This window comes from Chlorocebus sabaeus, chromosome 4 (genome assembly GCF_047675955.1).
Source record: "Chlorocebus sabaeus isolate Y175 chromosome 4, mChlSab1.0.hap1, whole genome shotgun sequence".
NCBI classification, from domain to species: domain Eukaryota; kingdom Metazoa; phylum Chordata; class Mammalia; order Primates; family Cercopithecidae; genus Chlorocebus; species Chlorocebus sabaeus.
This window is the reverse complement of record NC_132907.1, coordinates 14,857,086-14,870,148: the sequence shown is the minus strand read 5'-3', so window position 1 is coordinate 14,870,148 and position 13,063 is coordinate 14,857,086. Positions and strand designations below refer to the sequence as shown.

Genomic DNA, 13,063 nt, shown 5'->3' with positions numbered 1-13,063 from the left:
TTCATTCATTTGAAAATATTTATACATAAGGCATGAATATGTTTCTGAAATGCTGAGATAAATAAAGAAAATTGAGATGGATAATACCATCAAGGATCTTACAGTCTAGTGAGGGAAACAAGATAGGTCTGAAATTCACTATAACAAGTAGAATATGTTAAGGACCATAAGTGAGGTAAAAGGCACCAGGGCTTGGGATTACCTTGAGCTGTGTTGATCAAGAGAGGCCTTGGCTGGACATGGGATTTGTCCATGAGTGATAGGGGAAAGGGTGAGCCAGGCTTGGGAAGAAAACCATGAAAGGAAAAATTCCATGTACTCATAGGTGAGGCAGTGTTGATGGGGACCACTAGTAATAGTAGCAACAAGAACAATACAACTAATATGCATGTATAACTTTACACTTTACAAAGAACTCCTGTCCACAGAAACACATATAATGTAGTGGTGAAAAGTGCATGGTCTAGAGTCAGAAAACTTTGGTTCTGATTCATAGCTCTGCTGCTGACTAACCTTATGACCTTGGGCAAATTATTTACTTTGCCATTTCCTTTCTTTCATCACCTGAAAAAAAAATTGAGTTAGCAATAATACTGATTTCAGAGTTTTGAGGATTCTGAGCTTATATTGGAAATGGGGCTTGACACTTAGTGCCTTTCAGTCATGCTAGCCAAATTATATATCCAGATCTTCATACTAAAATTAGATGGTAGGAACTGTTATTATGCTCATGTGAAGACAAAAACTGCTCAGAGGGGTTAAATTATTTATTCAAGAGTACATAGAAAACTATAGAGCTGGGACTTAAACTCTATAGCCCATTTTCACTGCATGACACTTTCATTCAAATAACTGAAATTTAAGAACCATATAGGTTAAATTAATTAATTGATGTTATATGCAAGCAAAAGGAAGTTGCCATAGTTCATATTTTTGAAATTTCATTTAGATTTATTGAGATCAATAAAGATACAAAGTCCTAAAATGCTTATAGGAATAAATAAAAGTTACAGAATTAGCCAGTATAGTAGCTGATATGAATGTACATGAACAATTGCCCTCATTTCGTATCACAATATAAGTTTCTCACTGAAGCAAAAATGAATTTTCTCCTTTGGTGGAGCTTCATCTCTGCCTTACTGTGGAGTATGACATGAATTTTTATATCTTTCAAAGCTCTGTTGAAGACAATATATTGAATAATGACATCTTTCGTTGTGAAAAATCCACTCTTCCCTTTTTATTTCTAGTGGCCACATTCAGAACATTATTCTTAAACTTACTCTGAATTATTTATACTCTCTCTAGTCTTCATTTGAGGAGTTAAAAAATTTTGGTGAAACCATGCACAATAAGGATAAAGGTGACTCCAGCATGCTTGCACTAGAGTTAGATAGTGCTGGTGAAATATCTCATGCTGTTATTGGCTTCATGAAAACTAATAGCCCTGAGAAATTTAATTTAGAAAGCTGCACATTTTGAGTAATATATAGATTACTTGACATGTGGGTTATTATTCAATTGAGAGATTTTATATGAAAATGTTAAATGCTACTGGCAGTTGCTAAAGATTGTACTTTTTAATTATTCTATTTTTCACCTAATGTCTCTTCTTCTTTTGTCATTGACATTTTAGATTACTGACAGGACATTCCATTAGCTTAAATGTGTATTATCATTCCAAGTGATATAGCCACATAGTAGGCACTCACTAAACACTTGTTATATAAATGATCTCAGTTTACCATGCTTACTATGTAAGTTACTACTGAAATTATTTCGGCTTCTACTTCTTTTTCAAGTATTCAAGGGATTTTACTGAGCTACTCAGCCTCAATGTGATTAATGAAATTTCTAAGCATGTTAAAATTGGTGCGATCAAGTATCTTGGATCTGAAACGAAGGGGTTGTTGGTTGAGTAAGCTTATGTCTCCTCTGACTGAGGCCAGATGCAAAAAAATAGACTCTCTTAACATGGGTTAAAGTTTCTGATTGAAGATACTCTGAATTGAACATGCAGGCACATAATAATGTGTTTTATGTTCTTAACCAAGTATTTATGTCCATATTTTAAGTCTTGAGTCTTCAGTTTTCATAAATAAGTGGATATGTACAATATTCTTCAGGTTTCTGCTTTGTTTATATGATGCGGTTCTTTATACATATAGAAATATCCTAGTTTAATTGTTTCAGTGGGATTTCTCAAGAATCCATTTTGCTTTCGAAATAGAGTCACGATCATATTTGAAAGCATTTTAGATATCAATAATGTATGCCAGGATTTTGAACATATTGCGTATCTTTTTGTTTTTCTGTGAAACATCTCAGAAACTAACTTTTGTATGTCTTTGATGATGAAGGTGTAAACTGTGATTAGGCAAACCAGTGATGAAGGCTTAGGGAACAGAAACCGCATCATACCTCATTAGGTCATTGTTGTCATAGAGACAAAACTATATTTACCCAGACCTTTTACAGTGTAAGTGGTCAGCAGAAACTGGAGAGATTTGCAGAGATACAGAGGAAAAGCAAAATTATATACTTTTGCCAACCATACTCTGATTACTCAACGTATTTTGGGAACTGCTGGTTTTGAAACTTCTTCCAGCCCTTGTGGCTAAAAGTTGGAAGATGGTTGCCCATTAAAGGTGAATTTGTTTGGAGACAACAAAATCATTTGGAACCAAATATATGGAATAAAATAAGTATAATTTTTTTTCCTTTGATTTAAACCTATTTGGGACTAGTAAGTAATTAGTTACTTGTCTGGCTCTGAAGGCAGTTCAAAAGTTCAAAGGCAGTTCCATTGACAAAATTACAGCATTGTTGGACTAAATATTGCCTGAATTTGCTGAATAGTAAGGTAACCTCCCTAGGTGACTGTTTTGAGGAACAGTGGTCTTTTGAATATTTAAGACTTGATAGCTTGTTTTAAATACTTGTAGTCCCACCAGGCCTAGCATGCCACCAGCAGGGGGTGCCAAACACAGAACTTGGAGAGGTGCTAAAGAGACTTTGCAGTGGCCCTTGAGATAGCCATTATGGGCCTAGAAGAAGCAGATATTTTAACAATGGTATTACAATTACTTGTTGACCTTCCTCAGTTTTTTTAAGGAGGTTAGATTTTGGAAGTTGGAGACCATGGTTTGGAGAGGGTATTCATGGAGGTCACGACTGTCTAAGTCATCTCAAGCAGTTGCATCATTGTGGTTGTATAACAGACTTGCGCCGTTATGTTACCAATTTTTCCATCGGTTTCCTCATTTGAAGAGTCTTCAAACAAAGCTCTGGTTACAACAATCAGAAAAGCACTCAAGTTGGTTTAGAAAGTAGGGGTGAGAAGAAAATAGCGCTTTTTCTGAAGAAAAAGAAATAAAGCTTTGCCAGGCCTCATTGGGACTGCAGCTAAAGGACTCCACTGAGGTAAATACTTTCCTGGCCTCTTGTCTCTGCCCTTCCCTATATAGCCACATTTTTGTAAAGATGGAGTCTCACTTTGTTGCCCAGGCTGCTCTCAAACTTCTGGCTTTAAGCAATCCTCCCACCTGGGCCTCCCAAAGTGCTGAGATTACAGGCGTGAGCCACTGTGCCCAGCTGTTTTTGTTGTTGTTGTTTTTTAAAGTGATGAAAATGTTCTGAAATTAATTGAGGTGATGATTACACAACTCTATGAATATAATTGAATTGTACACTTAACATGGGCGAATTGTATGTATGTGAATTATATCTTGATAAAGTTATGTGTGTTTTTTTTAAGTCATTGTCTGTAAATGACGAATGTTAGTGATATTCATGTGGTGCTAGTGATCCCCTACCCAGCCCTGGTGGTCTTTCCATTGGTTGGTGCCTCTCCCTGGAACGCTGTGCCTCCCATTTTTTGCACACACTTTCTCACTGAAGTCTAAAATTGCAAATCCACCTTTGGCTGGCACTTCTTAGCCTGCTCTACTTTTCGTTTTCACCATAGTATGTATCACCTCCTAAGATAATATACAGTTTACTTGTTTATTGTGTTTATTGTTTATTATCTCACACACACACACACACACCCCAAGGCAGAATGTAACCTCCATGAAAACAGGGATGATTGTTTTGCTCACTGATGTATCGCAAAGGCTTGGCACAGGTGCCTGGCATATAGTAGGTGCCCAATTATATAAAACACCTACTTCTAAAATTAACTTGTATCCAAACCATTTACTCTGTACTTACATTGTTGCCTGAAATACTTTAAGGAATAAAATTAAAATCATTACTGATTATCAGATATGAAGATATGAAACCCAGCATTCTTCTCTAGGCCTGTAAACCTTTATGTTAGTGGAAATAAAGTTAAGGAAGGCATTTTTTCATCATTTATCATTTACTCAGTAAATATTTATAAACCATTTGCAATGCCTCAGCCCTCAGAGGCAGCGTGGACCAGCAGGAAGAGCACTGGTGAGTCCTGAGATCTGGATTCAGACTTCAGTTCAGTCATGAACCTGCTGCATACTTTTGGCAGATACATATTTCCTAAGACCTTGGCTGCCCTATTTATAAAATTAGTGGTTATACTAGCTCTAACATTTTATTATCCTACTACAGGTATTTGATTTCTTCTAACTTTGACATGTAAAAATTATTTTAAAAGCATATCATTCTATAATTTGATTAGTTTACTATTTGACACTAAAGTACTTAAGATCTTATTTGCCTCTTCCCACACCAGTACACACACACGCGTGCGTTCACACAGACACACACACACATATGCATGCATGGCATGTGCATATTTTGAAGGTGCATAGTGCTTAAGAGCAGAGTTTGGCCCTACTCTGTAAATGTGTTCGGAAAACAATATAACACAGATACTGAAGGCAGCTTGTTTTTAACTTGTAGCTAAACATGACATTCAAATGTTAATTGGATGAATAAATCTTGTTCATTTTACAGACATGGAAATGTCAATGGAATAAAACTATTTATCACAAGATAATGGTCTCCCGCCGCCAGATAAATGCCAAGATGAAGATACTTATTGAAAATGTATCAAAATATTCTATTGCTATTTATTGAAAATAAAGGTTGAGGAAAAGTTCAACTTTTTAGGTCAAACATGAGAAATGTTCTGCTTATGATATTAGTTTAGTACTATATCAAAGATGATATACACGGTATAGCAACATGGGAAAATTCTAAGAAATAACAGTCTAGAAATGAATCTTTTAGGTTTGAGAATTACTAGAATGATTGTGTGAGGGCTGGGAGGAGATTCCTAATATTTATTGAGCTCTTATTGTGTACCTAACACAGTCCTGGGTGCATTCACTAATGTAAGCCTCAAAAGAACAATACTCAGAAAGGATCATTTTTCTCATTTTGCAGGTAAAGTTAAAAGCAAAGTAATTTGCACTCACATAGGGAGTAAGTGCCAACACCAGGATTTAAACTTAGTCCAGATTCCAAATCTAGTGTTTTTTCCCCCAACACCATACCTTTCTAAACTTATACTAGAAAGTCTTAATACAGTGATTTTTGGAGCTCTTGAGTAGATTATTTCCCTTATGCTTTGTTGCCCTTGATGACCAAATACTTCTTTGGTCTAAATATTCAGCATATTGCTATGTGAAATATCTTTAAGTGATATCCTCCATTAGCCCAAAAGAGCACACCCCTGAGTCTTGAGGGCCTTATAGCTCTGAATGGAGCAAGTTATACTGGATTCTAGCATTAAGATACTTTCTTTCCAGCAGTGTATTGTTTGAAATCTTTAGGTGACTTCTTCTTTCTGCTTTCTTTTCAGAACTTAGATACCTATTTTTCCACTTTACTTACCTTGTGTATAATGTAAGTGCCATAGTGGTCTTTGTAAAACATTGTTTGGGTGGATACAGATGGATAATTGAAACAAAGAAAAAGAGCATTATTGTTCAATAAAGCTTTTACTGCCCTGTTCATGCCAACCCTGTTCTACTGTCCCTTCCCACCCCAAGAGTCCCTTTCTCTGCCTGCCATATACACCAAGTATTAATATCTCTCTTCCTTGGACCATCAGTGAGCGTCAGTCTTCTTCAGGCAGAGACCACTCTACTATAATATACTTGTCACAGTTTCCTCAGTAGATGATAGGCTCCTTGTTAGGAGAAATTGTGTGTTTTTCTTATCTCTATTCTCCATGGTACCTGATGGAGTGATTTGGACATTATAGATACTCCATGAGAATGTGAAAGATGCATGGGTATGGCTTCTTTGTTTTAAGGACTAGAGGAAGTACAAAGGATTCAAAGTATTCATAGTGTACCTTTGTGAATATGGGGATCTGTTTGTCTGTTCCTTTGCCTCTGCTTGTATCTGTCAGTTCTCTCTAAAACACATTTGGATTTTATTTATTTTGTAAAATTCCTAGAGGCAATGAATGGGCAGATAATTTAAATGCTAGATGGATACAAAGCTGAGATGCTTGAATGTTTAAATTTCCCTCAGGAAGAAAATAGTAATTCATATAGCACTCTCTTGATATATAAATAGCATTTGCACTGAAGATCTTTCTAAAAGTCATGATATTCTTCCAAGAGTTTTAGATTGACACCAAGAACCATTGTGTCACATGAATTACTAACTCAGTCTTTACCATGCACTTTCACAGATGGGAGACCTTTAACTCTGAAGGACATATGGGAAGGAGTTCATGAGTGCTATAAGACGCGACTGCTACAGGGACCATGGGACACTATTACACAACAGGTCGGAGAGTATTGTCATTTTATTGTATGCATTTTATTGTATTCTTTCCCTCTGTTCATCTTTTCTTCTAGTTCCCTCTCCCCAACCCTTTTCCCTATTTCACTCCTCTATATCTTTACATATTTCACCTCAAAGACAGTTTCTTTAAAAACACCTTCCCAGACCCAGTCTTGGTTTAGCCACCCTATTATAAGCTCTCAGAGTGTCCTATAATTATCCTTTAGGATGCTTATTCCGATTTTAAATTACATATTAGGATGATTAAAAAAAAATCGATGTCTGTTTTTTCCACTATACAGATCCTCCTTGACTTACAATGGGAATACATCCTGATAAACCCATTGTAAGTTGAAAATATCTTAAGTAGAAAATGCATTTAATACACCTAACCTACTAAACATCATAGCTTAGCCTAACCTACCTTAAATGTGCTCAGGACACTTACATTAGCCTACAGTTGGACAAAATCATCTAACACAAAGCCTATTTTATAATAAAATATTGAATAGCTCCATGCAATTTGGTGAATACTTTACTGAAAGTGGAAAACAGAATGGTTGTGTAGGTATCAAAATACCTTCTCTTGAAGGTGTATCACTTTTGCACCATGATAAAGTCTAAAAATTGTTAAGCTGGACCATCCTAAGTCTGGGACTCTCTGTACTGTGAGCTCTCATATAGGCAGACCATGTCTCTTTTATTCTTCATTGCACATGCAGCACCAGCACAGTACTTATCAAGTAGTATGTGCTCAATAAAAATGTATTAAGCAAATGAACATAGAAACTAAGTCGGCTTATACACTAAGAAATACATGATTTGCCTTCTGTAATCTATACTGCTTTACAGTTTTACTCATAGATACATTTGCAAAAAAGAAGAGCTTTTGATTAATAATATGGTTGCAATAGTGATTTGCAAAAGTAGAGAAAATAGATCTGCAAAAGCAGATATAAAAAGTAGATTTGCAAAAGTAGAGAAAATAGATTTGTCAATCATATAAGTCATTATTACTGCCTTGCTAAAATCAGTAGTTAATTATTTTGGAAATTAAAAAATACTCATCACCTTGCAACCAATCATAATCTCCTTAAAAATAATTTTTACTTATATCAAAAATCTTATTTTTTCCAAGGTTCTGTTGAGCTTAGTGAAAGCTTCCTTTAAAAATGACTTTATCAGTTAGAATTTTTATGCCCTCTTATGTGTTTGATCATAATGACAGTTTACCTCCCAATCAACATGAGAATCCTTAGCATCTTGTAAGTAGTTCTTTAACAATGACCATTTTCTAGGTTTTAATTGAGGACAAAACTAGCTTTAAGTATTTGTATCTTTCACACTGCCTCTCAAATTAATCTTTTCTCTTCCCACTATCACCCTCCTAGATCAAGCCCTCTGACCTCACGTGGAACAATTAGTAAAGGCTCTTATCTGTGGTCTTCTACTCCTTTCCTCTCTGCCCGTTACCTGTAGTCACATCTTTTTAACCACGGCTATACTTATCTAACCTGTGCTCTAACCTGCAGTAGTTTTCTGAGGGCCTATAGGATGTGGTCTAAATGCTTTGCCTGGGCATCAGAGGTTGCCGCTCCCTGGTTCCAACCTGCTCTTCTAAGTTTATCTTCTACTCCTCCACTCTACACAGCTCTTGCCAAACATGGTTATTCATCTCTCTATACTACTCTTGTGCCGTTTGTTCTTGTGATCTTTGCTAGATCTAATGCCTTCCCTCATTTTTCTGTATGCATTACCTCTTACTACCTGTCCTCTCATACATCCCTTTCTCTGAAACCACCTCAGCTGACAAAAATGGCCCCTCTGAAATCCAAATCTGTAGACCAGGCATTGGTGGTTGCTATGAAGAAGGATAATGTGAAATATGAGAAAACCAACCCTAAAGATTTGGCAAGAACATTTTAGTTTATGCAAACTATTTTAGATTAACCTTTAAGTATATCAAGATGAGTGCTAAGAGTTCCAGCTTCTAGTGTCTTGTCAGTGGCCACAAACTGCGCAAAAATTTGTGTTGTAGAGTCCTTATCCACAAGACCCAGAAAATGTTTGGTTGTAAGAGTCAAGAAATATGGCAAAAGATAGAGGAAAAAAGTGTTCAAAAATATATGTGTATTTAACTTTACACCCATTTATTAACTCTTTCTCAATTCCTTTATACTCTTGCATCCAATTCTTACCATTTTCCTTTTCTGTCTCTAGCAGATAATTAATCTCCTCAATGCAGGCCTGTACATAGCGCAATTTCTAGTGGTCTATGATATTTTATATTTTAATTCCATGTGTCTTGGTTCTGACCCATGACATAAGAATAAGATTTTGATACAGTGTTGCCATAGATTTCTTTTTATTGATAGAACTCTTACATTGTTAAACTCACCACTGAACCAATCTGTATATAGATTGCTTTTAATAGAATTGACTAATGTCCTTCATTTTATAGTTATTTCACTGTCACACAGATAGCCTATTAGTGTACCATCTTTTTCCTCCCTATCATAGTATGGTATTACAGATCAAATCCTATCGCAACAAGCATTACTATTTCTAACACCAAGGCTGGGGCTCACTTAATACGAGGGATATTTGATATAATCACACTACAACACAACTATAAAACTTAGGTGATCCTTTGGAATTGATCTTATTGGGATTTGATCTGTGAACAGATATCCTACTTCTAATAACAATGTTTATTTAAGCTTTAAAATTGCTTATCACAGTGCATGTGGAGGCATTACAGAGCAGGTAAGGGAAACATTTGTAGCCATTGCACTACTTGGCATTTGAAAATCATCATGAGTATTTCCTTTGGAGATCTTGGCTTTTAATCCCAGATTGGTTAATGGGTTGGCATTTATGGTCTCTTCTTTGCTTGAGATCTTTGGGAGAATTGGTTTTCATTTTTCAGTACGACATACGAAGAAAAAACAAGGTGTCCTCAGTAAGATGGAAGGGAAGAAGATGATACAGCACTAAGGAAGAATGGGCTGATGGAATATTGGTGGTGTTGAATAGTAGACACCGTTTTGCAGAATTATACTAAGGAATCATTAGCTTGCAGACTGAACATGATAATAATATGCTGTCCTCCAGAGTGGCTTAAAAACAAAAGCAGCCTTTGCAAATATAAAATGCATTACACTTCATTTTCAGGCCTGATTGTGCTCATATAGTTTGTTGCTCTTCATCTTAGTAATCACACTTCTGTTCTTTCAGCATTTGTCTTGATGATAAGGACCTATTCATGTCAGATGTAAACCCTCTCTTTTGAAGACAAGCCACTCATAAATCTCATACATTTGATTATGGTGATTACTTACCTGCTTTTGTCCAGTGTTACAGACTACCTATTATATCAACCCTGTAGCTTAATAAAAAAAACTTCTGAAAGAAAGTTAACAGATACTTAGGTTGGATTTGCCTTAATTGTTATAGTGAGTGTTACAATAATGATCACTGGAAGGTGTTGGCTCTATGTTTTAAGAAAAGAATTCCTTTGATCTTGGCATGGCCTAAAGTCACAAGATAAAAAAGTGTACCTTCAGTTTTACTTTAAGATATGTGTGTTTATGTGCAGGGGTGTGTAGTAGTCAGATGAGTAATTTTTTCTTACTGGATTCTTTTTTTGAATTTTATATTATGGAAAATTTTAAACACATATAAAAGTAGAGATAATTGTATAAGGTGCTTATTAGCTGATGAAGAGTTTGTTTTTTTTTCCATATTTCATCCTGTTAGGAACTTTTTTGAAGTAATTCCTAGCATCATTTTATTTCATCCATACATATTTAAGTATCTTTAAAAGATAAGGTTCTACATGAATGTTCATATCAGTTTTATTTATAATAGCTCAAGATGGAAAAAAAAACCCAGGTGTCTTCAGTGGGTAGATGGTTTAACAGAGAATAGCATACCATTAACATGGAATACTACTCAGCAATAAAAAGGAACCAATCATTGATACACTCAGCAACCTGGATGAATCTTCAAATAATTATGCTGAGTGCAAAAAGGCAATCCCAGAAGTTGCAGAGTGTTTGATACCATTTCTGTAACGCTTTTGAAATGACAAAATCAGGGACTGAAGAACAGATTTGTGGTTGCCAGGTGATAGGGAGTGTGAATGGGAGGGAAATGGCTGTGGCTATTAAAGAAAATATGAGGGAATCTTATGGCAGTGAACATGTTCTGGATCTTCACTGAGTCACTGTCAGTATCTTGTTTGTGATATTGTACTATAGTCTTGCGAGATGTTACCATTGGGGGAAACTGGATAAAGGATATGAGATATCCTTTTGTATCATTTAAAAAAATTTTAAAGTGGAGATGGGGGTCTCACTGTGTTCCCCAGGCTGGTCTTGAGCTCCTGGCCTCAAGTGATCCTCCTGCCTTGGCCTTTCAGAATGATGGGATTACAGGCATGAATCACTGCACCTCATCTCTTTATATAATTTCTTACAACAACAAAATTTCTTAAACATGAATCAACAATTATCTCAAAATAAAATATTTAATTTAAAAAGGTAAGGACTCAAAAAAAACATAACCACAACTCGATTATCACAAATAAAATTATTAATTTCTTAATATCATTAAATAAGCAATTAATGTTTAAATTTCCCAAGTTCTTTTTTTTATAGTTTGTTTATATCAGGATCCAAAATAAGGTTTACACATTAAAGTAGTTAACATATCTTAAGACTTTTGGAATCTTATAGATTCTCATTCCTCCATCTCTTTTTTTTCCTGGTAATTTTTTGTTGAAGAAACAGGTTGTTTGTTCTGTAGTGTTTTGCAGTCTTGATTTTATTTTCTAATTGTGTTTCTGTGGTTTTTAGTATGTTCCTCCCTGTATTTTTTTATAAACTGATAGTTAGATCTTGAGGCTTGATCAAATTCAGGCTCGATTTTTTGGCAAGAATACTTCATGGTTGTTTCTGAGTATGCCATCAGGGAGGACCTTATGTTTGGTTATCACTCTTTTTTGTGATGTTTTACTGCCGTTGATGATTATTGCTTAGACCCATTAATTCATTAGTGGTTGCAAGATGGTGATGTTCTAATTCTGTCATTCATTATTTATTAGTTGGACTACTTCTATAATGACAAAGTTTCTCTCTCCATCTTACTTACCTGAGGTATGCTTTGATTAGGAAGGGCAGGATAAATGCTTGATTCTTTCCCTTTGTGAGCTAGCTTTCAAGATAATGAGTTGGTTCTCTGGTATCCTCCCAAGGTATCCAAGAACTTAAAAAAATATGTCTTTATGGACTCACAGATATAAATGTTTTGTATGTGTCAGTTCATAGCAGTGGTTATCTTTATTAATGTTCAGTTTACCTCATCCTTAGCCAGTGGAAGTCTGGCCAAAGACGTCGGCTCTTGAGTCATTTTGATACAACCCATGTAGCTTTTATGGCTTCCTTGTTTAGTGGTATGACAAGTGGTTGCACATGCATGTTGAGCAATTCCTGCCCAGACTTGTTGGAGTCAGCCAAGGAGAACTGGTTCCTTTGGGAAATGGTAGTGCCTTTATCTGGGTGTTGGAGCCAGAGAGAGTGGATTTGACTCTGTATGCCACCACTTACTAGCTGCATGATCTTGGTTAAATTACAAAGATTCCATGTCTTAGTTTGGTTTTCCATTAGAGGTAACAGTAGCATCTACACAGAGCATATGGGAAGACTAAATGAATCAATATATGTAAAATATGTTGTACATTGCCTAGCACATAAAGTATAGTAAATATATTATGTATTATTATAATCATAATCATTGCTGATTTTTTCCAGGTAAACATAGTTATTTCAGTGATTTTCTCAGCCATTGAAGATTAAACTATGCCAAATTTAGGATCCCCCCTTTCCACCCTGAAATTGATACTAAACTTCTGGACCCTAACTAATAATATCTACCCCAGGGGCTCTGTTTCAGTTCTGTGCTGCCTCTTTCTCCTTCTCTCTCTCACCCTCGCTCTCTCTCTCATCAAACCTTTGCTTTCTAGGACCACATCCTGACTTTTGTGGGCCTTAGACACAATTACCTTCACGGACTCCTTCCTCCATAAAAAGGTATTAAAATTATATTTTATAGCTGTATTATTAGAGAGACAACTATTCATACTATATATTAAAATACTTTCTTTGACCTACAAGTTTATTATTTTATTTTTAAAAAAGCAATTAAAATATTTTCATGGATTCCTAAAGGTATTGTAGACCCCAGGCACTGTGCCTACTCTGTCTAATGAATAAGTTGGACCTCACTCTTTTCTGCTACCACAACAGGGCTGCGGAAACATCAGGTGGCTGTCTCCGGT

At 35.7% G+C, this 13,063-nt stretch overlaps 1 protein-coding gene across 4 annotated transcripts in view; it reads left to right on the top strand.

Moving 5' to 3' along the window:
* Nucleotides 1–13,063, top strand: part of ATG10 (autophagy related 10) — a 277,769-nt gene that overhangs the window by 191,881 nt on the left and 72,825 nt on the right. For all 4 annotated transcript variants that reach the window (XM_037982167.2, XM_007977150.3, XM_007977143.3 and 1 more), the window contains one exon: nucleotides 6,629–6,726. In XM_037982167.2, coding sequence (XP_037838095.2) covers nucleotides 6,629–6,726 — 98 coding nt within the window. The remainder of the gene's footprint in view (nucleotides 1–6,628; nucleotides 6,727–13,063) is intronic.